This window comes from Tripterygium wilfordii, chromosome 17 (genome assembly GCF_013401445.1).
Source record: "Tripterygium wilfordii isolate XIE 37 chromosome 17, ASM1340144v1, whole genome shotgun sequence".
In the NCBI taxonomy this organism is placed as follows: Eukaryota; Viridiplantae; Streptophyta; class Magnoliopsida; order Celastrales; family Celastraceae; genus Tripterygium; species Tripterygium wilfordii.
The window spans coordinates 126,609-145,427 of NC_052248.1; the positions used below are offsets into that span (position 1 = coordinate 126,609).

An 18,819-nucleotide genomic window follows, 5' to 3' on the forward strand; every position below is an offset into this window, starting at 1 on the left:
CTTCCGTCGCTGCGCTGCTAGCGGGAAGGAAACAGAGTAAATGTGAATTTAGCCCCAAGCAAAGCAAAGTTTAAATTGCGTAGATGGCCATAGTTTGTTTGGGTACTAAATGAATGCAGAATACCCAACCCAACATATTAAAGAAAGGTACAATCATGCAATCTGAATTTGAAGTGAATACCCTTCACAGCAGAACCCGCCCAGCCCAGCCCACCTCTATTAAACTTAGCTTGAAATACCTAAGAAGATGTTAAAAACTGCATTCTATCATCCAACCAACACACCTATTTCATACACCATGCGGTGCCTCAATACATTATACAATAAAACTTCAGCACTGAGGCCCAGCCAGAACACACTCGATATCTCTTCTCAAGTAAGTACAGGTCAGTTGGACAAAGCCAAACACTCGTAACAATCATTAAATCTGATCCCCTTTACTACACACGCCAAAATCTAAGTTGCCGCTTTAAAACTCTCTTAACAAAATGGGAAGGAAGACATATCCAACATCAGCAACTATGCAACCAAGTTTGGTGTCATTGATCACATAGTCCACAACTGAAAATCATTAGCCAAAATTAGGAGGAGTTGATTGGATGAAGGATTATGAGATTTAATGTTTTCGCTGCAAAAATTGGCCGACTTCTTGTGAAGATGGTTCTTGATTACCATGTAATATAAAATCCCTCAATTTCTGTAGTTTCTGTTCCTGTGCAATTTCTGTTTGAGAAGGACACAAATTCAGGTAACCTGCACTTCCTCCATAAGACTCTGAAGACTGCTGGCCTTGTTGATATGCAGAAAGCTGTTGATTTTGTCCCATGAAGCTCGAATATCTGCTCTCCAAATCATTTGGCATCATCCTTGAACCTGGAGCATAATCCCATGCGGAAGAGCTACCACTCTGGTAATAAAACAATGAGCAGATAAACATATGTTCAGAAGACCGAAAAAAAAAAAACCTAGGGACTTAAGACTCCCAAAATTTTAATATATTTGGGCTAAAAATCTGAACAGAAAACCAAAGAATAAAAAAAATAATCTGACTAATTTCAACATTTAGACATCCTTTCATGGAAGAACTTGTGACGTCAAGTTTCAAACTCCACTCTCAGACAATATGATCAAAGTAGTATAACAAAATCAACCCTTGGAAAAGGAGAGCATCCACCACTTTTCCACGATTTTGAAAAGGAAGTAGGATGGTCATTAACCTCAAATACCATATTACTTCACCACCTTTACAATACAATAGTGGTATATCATATGTCATCAAGCACAACAGGAATGATTATATAAATACCAAAAAGCAAATGCTGATTACTATTTTCCTAATTGTAAGAGCAGAAAAACTCGAAAACTTTATAAACAGTTACTTCACCTGTTGAAGCATCATTAAATTACTTCTCTCTTTGTACTGAGAGTGTAGTACATCATCATAACCAACTCCAGTACCAATCGGGCCAGTAGGCGGTAGGCTATGCCGAAAGCTTCCAGGAGCAAGAGAACCCCTCCTAAAACCTCCATAACCAGATGCCCCAGCATTGGACGGAAGCAAGTTACTCCTAGAGGCACCACTTTCATATTGTGGAAGGCTGTCCCTCAGGTCTGACAAAGAATCATATAATGCATTGCCATCTGGATATACTTGTTGTGTTGCATGTGGCATGTACGTGTTGTTTTGACGCATGGCAGAATAGCCAACCAAATTTTCTAATTCCGCAGATGGATGTGAGGGCTGGGAGTATGAATATGCTGACAGTTGCTGGGGAAGTATAGGTCTCATGATACGACTGGTGCCAGACATGGATTGTGAGGATGAATGAGGTGTAGCGAAGGTACCAGAATTCAAAACCTGGATGATTTCAGCAATACATCAAGATTATGAAATTATTAATCCGGAATATTTTTAACTTGCATGGTGGCTTCAAATACAAAAATGGCTTCTAATGTACTCAAACAGACAGATGAAAAAACTTTATCATACAAGATCTATCAGGTACAGAACTTTATCGATCCTTCATTACATACCTCTGATATGGCAATACTTTGACTGCTTAGGGATGAAAGGGCACTATTGTACCTTGCAGATTCTGTTGGTGCAAAGAAAGGTGAATGGAGATGATCAAAATCTCTAGAAGATTGAACATTTGTCGCCAAAAAATCAAGGGGTACAGAAGTGGTGTATGCATGCTGTAAAAAATTCAAAAAATCAGCTTCCAGGCCAAAACATATGACAACAGCTCAAAGTTCAAGAGAAACAAAGAAGTAAATTGTGAACTAACTGTGCAATGACTAGCAAGCAATAACCCAGTTCACTATAAGCAATGAAAGAACTGGTTGTAAACTTGTAACCATAAGTGAACAGTAGCTAGAACATGAATAACAAAAGCATGGGAGTTGTGATATTTTACCTCTTCGCTTGGATGAAGAGAATGATTTCTAGCATTTGGATCTGTCACAAACGACAATGCAGAACTCAGGTGCTGGATATTGTTAAATTTGGAATCACATATTGATGACAGTGAGATGTATTCATTCTCATGAAGTTGTCCAGAAATATTAAGTTTTGATCCCTCTGGCTGTGAAGATAGAGGCCCATCATAATTTCTAGCATGAGCCATTGCATTCTTAGCATCATGCATGGATCCAAGCTGCTCACCAGTGTACCCCAAACTTCTGTGCATAAAGAAGTAATATGAGCCATGAAAAACAACAATGTAATGTATTCAAGATCTAAGCAGAAAGAATCATGCCTTCTGTCCCCATGCCCAGCAGATGAACCATATACTGATGCAGAGGCCTCTGCTACATCATTTTTTAAGTGGTTTGATGCCAGCAATCCAAAATTTGCAGCATTTCCAGGTTTATATGTTCCAAAACTCAAATGTGAGCAGTCAGCAACTTGTTCTCGCAAATAATGTGGAAGCACAACAGAATTTCCATCCTCTTTTGGAGGCCTAGTTTGCTCCTTTTCAAGATTTACACAATGCTCGTTTGCAGTATCTGATGATAATGCTGAGTTGACACCATCAAAGACACCAAATCAGCCAGAGAAGATAAATTTGATACACTAACTACCCCTGATTAGGAGGATAAAAGACAAGGATATCAATCATAATATAAATGCATGGAAACTTCTCCCTGGTACAAAACAACAGTCAACTGAGAAAAATAAAAAAAAGAATAAACTTAATCATAGCTGGAAGTATATCGGCTACATGTAAAGCAAAATATTAAGGGAACAGAAAATCCTTGTGATCGCTCAAGCAATATATACAGCAATTCTTTATTTTCTAATCAAATACATCAAATGAATAACATGAAAAGTTACCTTCCTGCTGCTCAAACATGCACGTATGAGAATCATAGAAACCAATACCCTTCAGTGAGCCATCACAACTTGTGGTGATTGCTTGAGAAGATGCAGAAGACACACTGCAGTCAATATTTACATTATCAGCAGCCACATCCCCCTTTGGAACAGGGACCTCATCTGAATGCCAGTTATCAGACCAGTTGGCTCTTTTATTATGCCCATAAGACTGCTTAGAACATGTGTTAGGCTCTAAGCCATCATATGCATCTAATTCAGACATCCCATCAGTAGCATCACGCAACCCACTTAAATTCCATTCGTTATAGAAATTTTGCCGGCCAGCGTTAATGCATTCATGAATCACCTCTTTCACATTAGAAGAGTGCTGAGAGTGTAAATCTCTGTGCAATTCGGATAGCATAGGTGCAGAAACAGGAAGTTTGGTACTGTCGTCAGACAAATATGGAGCCACTGCATCCAGAGGGGTTAACATTTCTGAACTCTTTACTTTTAGCCCACCCATCCTAACAATATCAGCCATAGACATATGATCTGTGGCAGCTCTTAACCAAGCAGGTTGAAGTCCTGGAGACCGTTGCCCAGATGAAGACACAGTGACACCCGTTTCTATTGACTGTCTCCGGTTGTCAGCATTAAAAGAATAGCTGCAGCAGAGTTTGAAATATCTCACAATGAACAATTAGACATTTGACTAGGCAACAAACTCACAGAGTTTGCAATTTTGCATCATAGGAATAATCAAAATTGCATTCATTACTTGCAAAAACCGAAAATCAAAACCAGAAATTTCAACAGCAGTGTACATCATCATACATTCATAAGAGGTTTCCAAACCAATATGCTACTCATAGGAAAATTTCATCGGTACCCATGGAGCATAGACACCCATAGCCCAATCACCTAAGCACCAGGTCTCTACAACAACAAAAGCAAAATTTCACTCTTTCCTATACTTGGGGCTGGGGATTTCACTTGCTAAGTTCTTCATGACAGGAATACATTGGAATTAAGGAAAGTAAAGACATTATCGACGATTATATGGCAATATGGCATTTTCCCTTTCTCACTCCACCACAGTATGCTGTCATATATTATTGGGTCTTAGATGGTGTGAGGCAAAATATGTAAATATTATCTCCCACATCTAGGGCACTTGCAATGGTAAAGTGTTATTGGGCCAACAAAGATGTTGTCTTTAGCTGTTGTGGTTGTATTGTGAAACGTGTTTTGCTTATGTGGTTGTATTGGGAGAAATGTTTTGTTGATGTGGATGTATTGGTATTTTGTGTTTTGGTGTAGTTTTGTTGTGGATAATATGGAGGAATGGAATGTTGTTGGCTTCTATGTTGGGTGGGAAGAGAAAGTTTATAGAAATTTGTGTTTTGTTGATGTGGCTATATTGAAATATGTCTTTTGCTGATGTGGCTGTATTAGAATACGTGTTTGACTAGACTTTTTGTGTAATAGAGGTGGGACCCAAGATTAATTTTGTTGGGGACATTAGCACTTGCACCATTGCAAGTGCCCTAAGAAACCTAGAATAAGCTAGCTCCATGAAAAAGGATTAACAAATAGAAAACGTAGAATGAAATGTACAAAGGCATACAAGAACCTAAGGGGAAAAAAAAAAAGAACAGCAGGGCTTCAACTGAATCTGTAATTCTTTAATTCTGCTTTCTATCACAAAAGTATATCACAGAACCAAACAAGGATCAGATGCAGAACGGAAGAATCAGACCCACAACTTCACCCTTTCATAAAATCTTACCAGGTAAGGAAAAGCTATAAGTAAGGTGAAGAATGAGTCAAAGATATAAAGCTACTAGTATTTTGTAAAAAGAGAGGAAAAAAACATAAACACTTAAGTATTGTTAAAGAACTAACCTTAGAGGTAAAGACTGCTCGTTCGTAGATTTTCCTGTAAAGGTCGTTTCAGAAGTCGAAAAAGAAGATAATGAAGGGTCAACTGTCTCATCCTCTCCCTTATATTTATATGCAGCTTCATTATCCTCTACCAAAAGAGAAAAAAAAAATTATCCAGCCGAATTACAACGTAAAATTCCAAGTAAATATTCCATTCAAAAATGAAATTCAAGTAGCAAAACATCTGGAATTACAAGGTTAAAGTTAAATAAATATACCATTATAACTGAGTGGAGATGTTCCACCACATCTAACATCATGCTCACCGCCAACTCTAACCCCCAGAGAACCATTGTGGTGACCTCGAGGCCTCGAGTCTTGCATCTCTTTCATCTTATAAAGTCAAAACACACGATCACAAAAGAAAAATTTTCTTGAAAACTACAGAGAAAAATTGCTAAACAAAACTTCTAACCCAAAGTTAAGACATGGAGAACACCCAGGGTAAATAAAACCTAGATGAAAATAATATTAAGGCTTAAAAAACGAAAATAGTAAAAATTAGACCCAAGGAAATAGGAATATTAGGCAGATTTTTACTAGGGTACCTCTTTTCTTCTTTCACGTTTGCTCTTCACTTCTTGAAAAGTATCTACAAAATTGAATAATACTAGTTTAATGACAACCCTTATCCTGTGACTATGGAAATAAGTGGGGGAACAATCAAAGTTTTATTTGTTAGATGTGAAACTGGACTACACTAGGCAAGTGTAAACTAGCCAAGAAAAGAAAAGAAAACAAATATGTTTGATCAGTAAAAGAACAAGATGCAAACAATAAAATACGTATGTGGTCGACCGAAACCCAGAAAAAATCCCACCATGTACCTAATAAAGCATTTAAGGAAATTCAAGGAGACAGAGGTCATCCAATTTGCTCATACCCTGTAATAACTCACACAGGAAAACTGAAAAGTAAAGATAAGAGTTCAGTTTTAGTCTCAACTTTGTAGACAACAGAAACAGAATGTATAAGGAAACGATGTTCCACTGGCAAAAGTCATCACCTTATTCATAGAAGGACGAAGAAAAGAACAAGACAAGGCCTTTATCATAAGAAATTCAGAAATGTTGGAACTTATCAATAGTGCACAATAAAAAGAAAAAACATAAGCCGCCATTTTGGTAGCCACAGTTTGTTTTACAAGCAAGCCAACATGTAAATGTATAAGAAGGGAAATGAAAAGCGAGAGCAGAAGGTAATCGGGGCAAGAAACGAAAGAGGGACAACCTTGAGAAAGGAGGCGTTGAACGGCTTCGTTTGGGTCCATATTACAGTCGCGAAGAACAGAGTAGATCTCGGAATCCGTAGAGTTCTTGTTCAATACTTCTCTGACGGTGTGTACGAGTTTCCTCTCCGCCGCAGGTACCTCCAATCCCCCTCCACCACCGACATTCCTTCTCTCGCTACCCATCTCTCGCTCTCTTTTCTCTCTGCGGCTCTCGGTGGGTGAGTGAGTCACTGCTTCAGGATTTGCCACATTATAAAATCCAAACAATTAAACCTAAAAAAAAATTAATTAAAAAAAGAAAATGAAAATGAGGATGGAATTCTCCTTCTTCTCTTGTTTTCTCTTTCCTTTCCTTTCCTTTCCTGGCGTGGACTGAATAGTAATAACAAAGTCAGTCAGTTGGGATTATGCTACGTCAGTCGCGGGGATATTAACAAATACTGTGCTATATTTTTTATTAAATAATTCTATTTTGGGCCAATATCAGCCCACTTTATCAGCCCAGTTCATTGCCTTTTTTCTCACGGCCCGGTTCGATAAGATCGATCGATCTCGAATTCTCGATCGAGTAAATAAAAGAAAAAAACCATGTTGACTAGTTCACCTTGATATTGATAGAGATAGAGATGCTCTAGGCTAAATTTATTGACATGGCGTTTACTATCCTGGTTCTGGTATGTTCTGTTATTTGATGATGATCTGTGTATGCATCACTTTCTTCTTCTTTTTTTTGATGAAAATCTAAACAGTTACTTCCTTTGTCTTTCTTTCTAGTTCAAGGCAATATCGGAGTAATGGGGTGGTGATCGTCCAATAGCCGTGAGCAATGAAATGAAGAGGCAAGAGAATATATCACAAAGGATATCCTTTTTCTCAAACATATGCATGAATGACGACATATCTGTGACTGTGATCCTTTTTATCAAAACATATATCAGCATATTCTTCCCGAAAAAAAAAAAAAAAAACAAACATATATCAGCAGCATATATATATATATATATGTCAGTTATGCTTACTTTTTATCACGTTAATAATTACTGACCATTAGATGAACCACCAATCAAAGCCCTACTCCCACTCGATCTGGAGCACATTGACTGATAGATGGCATATGACATATTAAGCTAGCTAATACCCAATAACTCAAGTGCAGGCAGATATTGACTAGTTTCCTTCTTCTTTGGAAACAATAATGGTGAGTCGAGAATCGAGATGGATGAACTCTTTCTCTCCAAGAGTACAGGATTTGAAGCAGAATCTAGCAGACCATCACCACGAAGAGAATTCCCTCCGGGTTACCTTGATTTCATCACAAACGATGCAATTATCCCTATCATCACAACACCAAAGTCTTCAGCTTCCTTTGTAAACCTTATAGGCAACTTGAGCAAGAATAGAAAGGGAACACTCACCCGCAGGTCACACTCAGCTCCATCAGTATTCACTGACATCAAACAAGAGGCCTTTTCGGATGACTTGGATCAGAGAGCACCTCCTAAATCAACTCCTTGGATTGTACGGCAAGCATTCGTCGTTGTGATCTTATACATAATTGCAGGTATTGTATTTTACTTGACTAGTGGAAGCTTCAAAGGTACTACCACATTCAAGCCAGTGGATGCCGCCTACTTCAGTGTGGTCACACTCTGCACTATTGGCTACGGAGACATTGTTCCAGACACAACATTCACCAAGCTCTTTACTTGTGCTTTTATCTTGGTGGGTTTCGGATTCATTGATATCTTGCTTAATGGGTTGGTCACATACATTTGTGATAGGCAAGAGGCTGTTCTGTTGAGTACTGTCGATGAGAATCGATTCAACACAATGATGCAAACATATATGATCGATAAAGCAAAAGGAAGGATGAGGATTAGAATGAAAGTGGGTTTAGCATTGGCAGTTGTCATTGGCTGCATTGCTGTAGGTACGGTAATGGTGCATTTCCTGGAGGATTTAAATTGGGTTGATAGCTTTTACCTTTCTGTTACTTCTGTGACAACTGTAGGTTATGGGGATTATGCTTTCACAACATTAACAGGGAGATGTTTTGCCATTATATGGCTATTAGTTAGCACTCTGGCTGTGGCCAGGGCCTTTCTATACTTAGCTGAGCTTAGGAGCGACAGGCGGAATCGCAGGATCGCACAATGGGTTCTTCAGAAGAAAATGACTCTGGGGGATTTGGTAGCTGCAGACCTTGATAATGATGGATGCATCAGGTACATCCATAGTGATTAAAAATTTGATAGTTTGATTGATGTTCTAAATATAGCCGGTATGCAATATAGCTTGCTTATAATGAAGAATATAAGAGATTTTAAATCTAGTTACCATAGAAGTTCATAAAGTGTCTGCAACTTTCACTTTTGGTGTTTTACATTTTACTTCAACAAGCTTCAATATTTTATCCACTCTCAATTGACTACGTGAGACTACATTGTTAACTTCGTTCGTTGTGGCAGTAAATCTGAATTCGTTATATTCAAGCTCAGGGAGATGGGAAAGATAGCAGAGAAAGATATCTTGGAGATATGCAAGCAATTTGATTCAATAGACAACAGCAATCATGGTAAAATCACTCTTGCTGATCTTATGGGAAGTGCTTGACTTGCATGAGGCTTCCCGGTGTTGGCTCAGAAATGACTTCAACTCGAATTTGTCTAAAACAAAAATTGATTCTGCATTTTCTTCTAAATATAGAAGAAGGCAGATGGACTCTAATTTTTATCACTATTGGAGAGGACATATGATTTCATTACCATTGTTTATTTCACACCCAAAGTCAACAAATTTGCATATAAAGTTGCCAAAGCTTCTCTGGAAATATGTATCTCATTTCACTTTATGTTATTTGTTCAGTCAATGGCTGATTTTCTAAAGGAATCAGCTTTTCACTACGGCATGGAGAGGGTAGATTGCCTCTACTTTCTGAGGAAAAAGCTCTCTCATGGTTACATCACTTAAACATAAATTTAACATATCAAAAAAAATAAAAATTTGATAATAGATGTACAAGACAAACAAACATTAAGATTCCTTCTTCCACCTGCAATTTTCTCTACATTCTGATGCAATGGACTGCATGAGATGATAAATGCAAATTTCATCACTAGTGTTGCAGTTAAACTGAATGTGTTGAATGTAAGCTCAAGAAGGCGGGCACAGACTCCACTGAAGCTTCCTCAGTGCACCTAATCGTTTAGATTCTGCCTATGATGACCTCAATCTGAACCCATGACAGATTGAATGAAGTATACAATCAATCTGGATTAATTCTAGGGAGCTTTATGCTGATATATGTGTAAACAAGGTGTCCCAAAAGATTCCTCCTTTCACCTGCAATTTGAATAGTTGCAGTACAAGTTAGGGGTGAAGAAAAGGGAGGGGGAAGTTGTATACGAATTTATGATTGCTTGCTGTGGAAAAACTGAACGTTCATTGAAATTGAGTAACATATTAGCTGCAATACGTGGATTTCACGCAGAATGTAAAGCATCACCTTGTGACGATCATGATACTTAATAATGAAGCTTTATATGGACTTCACCGTTTCCCGTGTGATTCCTGCAATCCTGTCAAGAGAGGATCTTCAACCATGAAATTCCAACTACATACATACACAAAATCAACACGATTTTTTTTCATAATTACCTCTGCCTAATGCTACAGATGTTCTCAAGAAGTTCCATGGTCTGTTGCACCTTTAAATTTTGGGCTTCTCTTTATCATTCATCACCAAGGTTGATACATTCAAAACAGTGACAAGTTCTACTTCAATTTTGTTGAGTTGTTGATCCACATGCTCCAAGAAATCTCCATAAGAGGATATTCCCTTCAAGCTACTGATTATGCTTCCTTCTTCATTACCAATTGACCTCCTAAGATATCCCCCAAAATCCTCTCTCTCCTTGGCTACAGGCGGGTTTGCTTCATCATCTGAATGGAACTGCAAGTCATCATTTTCAAGTTTCAGGCTCTTGGGACCAAATTCTTCGGCATCGTCTCTGTCATCTATAAAATCTTCCTTCGGAGACACAACTCGAATTGGACCAGAAGAGTCTTCTCTGTCCACTTCAAGATCTAAAGCTACATTCCCAATTAGTTGAGTCTCTTTCACGGAAATTGCCTGAAACCAAATTTGGCTTCTGATCATATGATAAGCTTTAACATTAATTTCTCAACTGGATTCAATGACACATTTGAAAGTAGAAACCAAAAGTAAATATAAAATGAGAAATGGTGTGCTTCACTTAGAGCACGAACCAAAAGATATATAGCCTCATTTTCCTGCATCACTTCACTGCCACATAAATTGCATTTTCAGGCCCTAAAAAATGAACAAGACAGTTGTTTCAAACTTTACCTTTCTCCAGCCGTGATTGGTGAATAGATTGTATGACTGTAGGAAATACAGCAGGAAGGATGCCCATTTTCCTCCCTAGCACCATTTCAACTGTACAAAGTGTATTTTAAACGGCCGAGGACAGATTCATTGTCCTACAGTCAATTCAATTTTCATAGGATATCTAAATGTTCACAACAAGAAATAATGGGGAGTGATGTGATAAAATAATCCCACATCTTTCAACTGAGAATAAGAAATGGTTGAACAAACATTCACTTAACAAAGGGATAACCTTCAAAAACATGAATGAAGCTTTAAAGTTTCCAACAACCTTGCATCCTCTACACTGCTGATGCTACAGAGTCTAATTCGGTAAAATTGAACTGTGAGTGAAATTATACACTTAGATGCAAAAATGATTGTCTTGAGCCAGTGGAGCTAATTACTGTATCATTTGGAAATCTCATACTTCACATGTGAAAGCTTATTCTTCGCCTTGAACTGCTATGATTTCTTTGTAAGAGTTATAAAGTTCGCATAATGATTCCTACCTTTTTGTAGATTAACAAAAAGTTTATTTAGAGATGGAATTGCAAGTAATTACATAATTTCATTGTAGCAATTCAAAGTATATATTTGAGAGATGAATCGATCAAGCTTTGAGTCATAAAAGTCGGCACAAATTATCACCACACCATTCATATACCTCAGTAAGTTTTGCAGAAAGTTTATCAAGCAATTCAATGCGACTCTTTGATCTTTCCATAGACTGCATAATCTTCTTCTTCTGAAAAAGTAGCTCCCTCGCATCATCTTCATTCCCAGTATGGACACTGACAACTGCTTGACGTTTAAGCTTTTCTGCTGCCTCTGACAATCGCAAAAGTCTCATTCTTGCATTGTTTGCTGAATGGACAAGAAAGAGTTACGATCATCTAAAAAAATGGCAGAAACAACCCAACACATCTTCCAAACCAACCCAACTCTGTAGACTTCCACAACCCCCCCACCCCAAAAGAAAAGGAAAGAAAAAGAAAATATTCTCACTTGGACAAATCTAAGCAATGGCAGAGCATTGGATTGGAATAGTTAAAACAAAAGTTCATCATCAACCTGGAAATTCTGAACCAACAGTTGCAACAAATAACCACAAACATCATCATCAAAAACTTGTTCCAAAACATTTTGGATCTGCTGAATGAGAAAGGTTAAATATGCTAAATGAATACTAAAGAAAAATAGTTGGAAAACCAAAAACAAAAAGATTCAAGGATAAATGCATATCTGAGAGTCTTCTAAGTCAGTCATATCAAATCAATGAAACAACAATGAAGCCCATTTCTTACGTGACATTTTCCAACATTAAGAAAGTTGAATTTAGAAGGAAAAACTGGTTATTAAGCCTCTTGGAGCTCGGCAATAGAGATTTATCATATTTTAATCAATCTATTCTCCAATACTCAACATTAAAGTTGTATCCTTTCCAGCTTCCCTTACAGTGGCACACACCCTCAAGCCCATCCACACAAAAATATCAGTGTCAACAGCAAAAAGAATATATTTTTCCAAATTAAGCTTAGAGCCTTAGACTAGTAAAGTGATTTTGCAGTGGAAAGAGCAAACGAATAGAGTTGATTTACCTTTGGCTCTGGTGGTCTGTGCTTCTGTGTGAAGTTGATCGAGTTGGGTTCGAAGCTGCTCTGTGTTAGTCTTGGTATTGGAAGCCACGAACATGGGTCTCAGTACAGGCCTCGACGATGCCACCATAGCAATACTACCACACTTGATGCTCATCTCTCCTCCCACCCTGTCCGTCCGTCCGTCTGTCTCAATCTCTTAGGAAGAAGAGGCCTTTGAAGTTGGCAAGGCAAGCCCATAAGGGCCCAAAAGCAGGAGTTAGTAGGCTGGGCACATGTGAAAAGAGTGGAGAGCCAACCCGGCCCATTCTAACATGATTTGGCTATTCGCCTATTCCACGGAAAAGAAAAAGAATGGATATATGTATGTATGTTGTAAAGGCCTGAAGATGAAATGAACCCCACAAAATCAAAATGTGACGTTTTGAGCGTCCTGTGTGTTAGTAATTATTAGACTGATACCAAACTATTTCTATTTATTGGAGTAGTTTGTTTTGATGTGGAAAGGAAAACTTGACGTTGGCGTGGCTCGTGGTTGTGTGGGGCCATTTGTAATTAAATTATTAAATACGTCTCTCCTTTTATGGGCTTTGGTAAGATGAAGCTATCAAATCTCGGGCCCACATGAAAGGACACGAATAAGATTTTGAGCCCATGACTGCATCTAATCTAAATGACCAACAGCTAGCAATTCTCAATTCTCAATTCTCCTTCTCATTCTCATTATTAAAAATTTAAAATCAATTTGATTTTGACAATATCCTAATTCTGTAATTCATACACAAGAGCTATCGCCTAGCAATGAGATTATATATATATATATATATATAATTGTTGAAATATTGTTGTCAAATAGTAATGAATTTGTACGTAGACGTAGTTGTTGAGAGTAAGACATCAAGTAGGTAATCTCCAAGGCCAAGGAAAGGAAAACCTATCTTTATTGTTTGCGGTTGACAGACACAATTAGTTTTGTCTTGTATTGAAAGAAATTCAGGTTTAGGCCTTAGGGTTGACTTCACATCTGCTATTGCTTGCTTTGTTAGCTCATATCATATGCTGCATAACTACTTAATTAGTTTTCAATTTTTTTTTTAAAAAAAATAAACTAATTAACGAGATAAACATGCATGCAGCTTCAAAACTGACAAAAATAAATTAATTAATTAAGCAATCAAATGATTCAATTCATAAGTGAACTACTTTGGCCTTAATTAGTTTCTGCAAGCCTCTAGTTTATTAAAAATATATATAGAGAGAGAGAGAAACATCAAGTGTATATATATGTAGTCAAGTCCTTGATAAAAACCTAGAAATTGCAACTGGGTCGACATTCACATCAGGATCCATCATAAAACTATTACATACTGTTTAACATGTATCAATATTTTGATTAATAAAAAAGGCTTACGTTGAGTGCTTGATGATTCCACTAAGGACTTCTACTTCAGTGGTTGGAATTAAACAGCCAAAGCCAATAATGATTCAAAGCCTTATATATTAGTTAGAGACTCAGAGAGATCGAGTATATATTCTTCAAAATCTTACAATTATTAGCGCGCAGGGGATTGTTGATTACATATATATTAATTATTACTCTCTCTCTCTCTCTCTCTCTCTGATTTGTCAAAATGGAATATCGTCAAAATGCTGATTTTTATTTTCTACTTCTTTTTTGTTTTTGTTTTTAGAAACATCTCCATCACATTCTGTTTCTGTGTGATGTATACACCTACACGACTATAAAAGATTCTTCATGTAATTTCTTAATTGGACCTAACAAAACAACCTGCTCTCCATTAACTATCTATCACACTAGACCACTTAAATATTAATAATAATTAATACATAGAACCATATATACTATTATATATATATAAATTGCATGCAAAGTCAACAATATCAAGCTCTTCATTGGTGGGGTTATAATAATTGTTTTCGCGCAAAAAGAGAAAAAGTCTTCACACCCTACAGCCATACATATATACAGACGTGGATCATCAAATTCCGTATGAGACCCACTCATCCCGCCTTGCTATCATCTACCTCAGCTCTAACTGTACCATTATATATAGACATAAAGCTGTCCATTTTTAATTGGACTCGTGATTGAGATCGTACATGGAGCATGCCATGCCATATGACATGATGGTGAGCCTCTCATGTAAACCACAAATCAACCATCCTTGCAATTCATGGATCCATTAGCTAGTAAATAACATTTCTAATAAATAAAGCTTCATATGATCATTTTAATGACTTAACAGCTAGCATGCATGCATGTTAATTAACTTGTTAGACAGTGCTTAGAAAGGCTTCAAATTGTTAACTAGTAAATATTTATGGTTTACTGTCAAAAAAAAACCTTAACGTACGGTGGGATATGGATATGACAAATTTATTTTACCCGAGAATGCTATTAATTATTCCCACTTCATTTATACCCTCTTCATCTTGCAGGTTTTCTGTACGTCGACTATTATCATCTCCATGATTGTAAGTGATGCCGACCCCAAATCATGCCACTATCTCATCTATATATATATGTGTGTGTGTGTGTGGGTATGTTTGTGTCTTATCAATTGTCCTACTTTCGGCGCGCGTGTTTTTGAGAGACACCATTAGAGTACTACTACTTCATCTTATCTTATGCGGAAACAAACGTTCACCATATATGAATATGATTAGCAAATAGTCGATGCGGAAAAATAGAGCTTTTGAAAAAAATCAAGATCAATCGGACACAAAGAGATAAATAAATTTACGTGGGTCGACCAATCTTACTTACATACATGAGCAATGATGATAAATATCATTGATGAAATTACAAGCTATTTCTCACGAATTCTCTCTGAATACATATTCATTCTTTTGTTTAGGATTTCACAATGAGAATATTTATAATGGGTCTACATCCCGAGGGCGGCCGGATTCGCCCATCATAATATGGGTCGTGGTGGAAACATGCCCAATCCTAATTAACCTCAGAAAGCTACACGTAAATAGTATGCATGTGTGGGGATGATATATTTCTTGTGGTGAAATGGTGTATTTGTATCGATTATGTACAGGTACAGGTGTGCAGAATGCCGAACATCATGTACAAAGGGTAACAAAAAAGGTGCTAGCTAAGCTAGGTCAAAAAGACAAAACGGAAGAAGAAAAACAACAGGAGACGACTGATCATGAGAGTAGAGACGAGATGCATATATGTCAAATGGAGTTATATAACCAAGCTTTTGTTTGGATGGAAGAGGATGTTAATGTTTGACCAATTAAGCTTTGCTTAATTGCTTTTTCATGAAACACACAAAGTTTGCCGCAAACTACGCCAATATGTATTGTAACGGCGATGATGTATGAGAATCCCACGTGCCTGTTACTGTCAATACTGGACACGTGTGTAATCTCGACTATCATTATATATAGACTTGAAAGAAACCGTAAAGTTGGAATAATACATTGACCACCACTCGTGATTATAATTCTCCTCCAATTTCCTATTCTCCTTCATTCCCCTTTTAATTATATATTATTAAAAAGCCAAAATATTGTAGTTTTATATATGGAATCCAAACATAAGTTATTAAATATGCTATTGGACTATATATGAAGGTTGCTACTTGCTAGTTATGGATACAACATATCAAATGTATGTCAACTTTGAAAACCAATAACTAATCAAATGTTGGGGAAAACAAAATATTCATTAAACCTAGCTACTAATGCAATTACTATATAGCTTTCAAATTTAAACGTTGACGTAATAATTAACCGATGATAATATATATGTATACATGTATGTAGATGTAGGTGTTTATAGGACAAGTTTGACATATTTTACTGCAAAAGAACAAAAACACAGTGAACTAGCCAAAACCTACCATCTAAATCTCTCTCTCTCTCTCTCTCTCTCTCTCTATCACACACACAATCACTAGAAAAAGTCTTTTTTCTTGTAAGAACAAATTCAAGACCATAATTCAAACTAGCTTTCTTTCACATCTCACACACACCTAACACCTTAAGCTTTTTCTTCTTCATCCTCCTCCTCCTCTTCTTCTCCTCCTCCTCCTTGATCCATGTCAAATAATGATCAAAAACAAGATCCATTTCATAATTATGATCCTTTTTACTATAATGATTCGTCAGTCTTTCCATTCTTCAACATCACACCCACACAAAATCACATACAACCTGCAGCTGCAGGGTTCGATCCTTCGGTGGCTCCCCCCTCAAACACGAGCTTCACTGACTCCTTAAGTCTTTCCATGGACTACAACACCCTCTCAAGAGCCTTTGACATGTCTTGCTCTTCATCTGATGTTATCACTGATCCCAATGTTGAAGAAGATGCTAACTTGAAGAGATTTGCTGTTGGGGATCAAATCCCACCTTCAACTCCAAATTCATCAGTCTCTTCCTCTTCCAACGAGGCCGGACCTGAAGATGATTCAGACAAGATCAAGGACAAGCATCCCAGAGAGATTAATACTCATGAAGATGCAGCAGATGACAAATCTAAGAAAGTGTTTGGGCTTTTTAATTATTTGCTTTAATTTTTTTCTTTTCAAACAAGCTTAATTAATTTTGAGAGGACTTGCTCAATAGGGTTTTGTCTGTTTAATTTTCAAGGTAGACTTTCTCAAAATCTCTCCAATGACTATTTTCCTAGGTCAGAAGACTACTTCCACTACCTTCCAATGATTCTTATCAACAAATATTATTTCCTTGAAATGCCATAGAACTAGCCTCTGAGTTTCAAACCCTAATATATATATACACACCCGTAGAGGCGTTTAATGTCCATCTATTTGGGGCTGTCCGCTGTTGAATATGTATTTCAGATTACAAGATTAATTTTGATACTGACCTTGATTTTGGAATGTTTGTCAGGAAAAACAATGCTAAAAAGAAAGAGAAAAGGCCGAGGGAGCCTCGATTTGCATTTCAGACCAAGAGCGAGATTGATAATCTGGATGATGGTTACAGATGGAGAAAATATGGACAAAAGGCTGTCAAGAATAGCCCTTATCCAAGGTATAATTCATTTTTTACTTATTGTGTTTGTGTTTGGTATATATGTGTATAGATAGGTACGTACTAAACAATAGACTACAGATTAATGTTTCAAACATCCATCTTTGATTGCTAGTTTTCCTTGTATCTTGTTGTCCAAATTATAGATGTTTGTTTGAAGGATCACCACTAAACTTTGGTGAGTAAATAACAATAAAAGAAGGATGAGGACAATATCCACACTTGCTATAGATGGATTCACACCAAGCTATGTATATATATGAACCCCTCACCTTGGAAACCTTGTGTTGTTTTCGGTCGAAGATGAGTTCAATTGAGAATTGGTTAAATATTTACTAAAAGGATATGATGTACAGTTGCAAGTAGCTTAGTTTGAGATTTCAGAGGCCGATATATGCCAAGTTAATTAGTCCAATTAGCATTATGCATGATCTCCTATCCTCCTCTATGGTATATATGTTGTCTTAATTGATTAATTAATTATAAAATTCAAATTGCAGAAGTTACTACAGATGCACCAGCCAGAAGTGCAGGGTGAAGAAAAGAGTAGAGAGATCATACCAAGACCCATCAACTGTGATCACCACTTACGAAGGCCAGCACAACCACCATTGTCCCGCAACTCTCCGTGGCAACGCAGCAATGCCAATGCTGTCCCCTTCTCTTCTCGCCGCCTCCAGGCATAGGGCCTTTCCCCAACAACTCCTCCTCACTCGCTTGTTTCCAAACCGAGCTGCAGCTGTTCCCACTACTTCCACCATGCTGTACCAAAACAATACTACTATGGCCCATCATCAACATCAACATGAAGGACAGCTCTATTTTCCTCCTGACTATGGCTTGTTGCAGGATTTAGTTCCCTCTTTCTCCCCCAGGAGCCATAACTAGAGAATTAGGTACCTATTTATAGTGAGTTTTCATATTTATATGTATGTATGTCACTCACTAATTATTTCATGGATGATGATGCATGAACTAATGCCTGCCAGTATGGCTCACACATGCCATTCAATGCGTATATATCCTTGACTTGTTATATTTCACTTGATATATATGCATTCATGGATGATGGTGTAGTCTTTCTCTTTGGCAATTGAAAACCCACTTCTGTCAAAAAAGTGAGTGCTCTCAAGGTTTCCTTTCAAGGATTTTTTATACCACTTTGATAGTGACTGTATGGGGATGAGCCTTATTAGGCACGCCTGCTTAAGCTTTTATGTGAAATACATATCATGGACATTAATTGTCATCTCTCTCCCTTGATCCGTATCCTACTACTTGATTGATTGCATGA

General features: G+C 37.3%; 4 protein-coding genes across 6 annotated transcripts; 2 read left to right on the plus strand and 2 right to left on the minus strand.

Moving 5' to 3' along the window:
- Positions 1 to 248: 248 nt before the first annotated feature.
- LOC119982388 lies at positions 249 to 6,873 on the minus strand. The gene is made up of 10 exons (XM_038825726.1): positions 6,497 to 6,873; positions 5,815 to 5,858; positions 5,485 to 5,599; positions 5,228 to 5,354; positions 3,338 to 3,987; positions 2,760 to 3,021; positions 2,418 to 2,682; positions 2,035 to 2,196; positions 1,385 to 1,858; positions 249 to 907 (listed from the first exon to the last, which is right to left on the minus strand). The coding sequence occupies exons 1-10, from the start codon at positions 6,678 to 6,680 to the stop codon at positions 617 to 619; spliced, it is 2,574 nt and encodes an 857-aa protein (XP_038681654.1). The 5' UTR covers positions 6,681 to 6,873; the 3' UTR covers positions 249 to 616.
- Positions 6,874 to 7,110: 237 nt separating this feature from the next.
- LOC119981624 (two-pore potassium channel 3-like) lies at positions 7,111 to 9,330 on the plus strand. 3 transcript variants are annotated; one of them, XM_038824700.1, is made up of 4 exons: positions 7,111 to 7,171; positions 7,272 to 8,427; positions 8,509 to 8,722; positions 8,966 to 9,330. In XM_038824700.1, the coding sequence occupies exons 2-4, from the start codon at positions 7,713 to 7,715 to the stop codon at positions 9,108 to 9,110; spliced, it is 1,074 nt and encodes a 357-aa protein (XP_038680628.1). In that variant the 5' UTR covers positions 7,111 to 7,171; positions 7,272 to 7,712; the 3' UTR covers positions 9,111 to 9,330. The 3 variants fall into 3 exon arrangements, with proteins under 3 accessions (XP_038680628.1, XP_038680626.1, XP_038680627.1); XM_038824698.1 differs by having other exon boundaries at positions 7,272 to 8,722; XM_038824699.1 differs by lacking the exon at positions 7,111 to 7,171 and having other exon boundaries at positions 7,267 to 8,722.
- Positions 9,331 to 9,483: 153 nt separating this feature from the next.
- On the minus strand, positions 9,484 to 12,838 carry LOC119981627. The gene is given in 6 exon segments (XM_038824701.1): positions 9,484 to 9,839; positions 9,973 to 10,075; positions 10,155 to 10,215; positions 10,218 to 10,629; positions 11,555 to 11,754; positions 12,489 to 12,838. Coding segments are annotated over 5 exon segments (867 nt in total). The 5' UTR covers positions 12,643 to 12,838; the 3' UTR covers positions 9,484 to 9,839; positions 9,973 to 10,035.
- A 3,555-nt stretch (positions 12,839 to 16,393) lies between these two features.
- Positions 16,394 to 18,772, plus strand: LOC119982461 (WRKY transcription factor 71-like). Its single transcript, XM_038825843.1, has 3 exons — positions 16,394 to 17,010; positions 17,382 to 17,525; positions 18,026 to 18,772. Exons 1-3 carry the CDS (start codon positions 16,568 to 16,570, stop codon positions 18,411 to 18,413), a joined length of 975 nt encoding a protein of 324 aa, XP_038681771.1. The 5' UTR covers positions 16,394 to 16,567; the 3' UTR covers positions 18,414 to 18,772.
- The last annotated feature ends 47 nt before the right edge of the window (positions 18,773 to 18,819 follow it).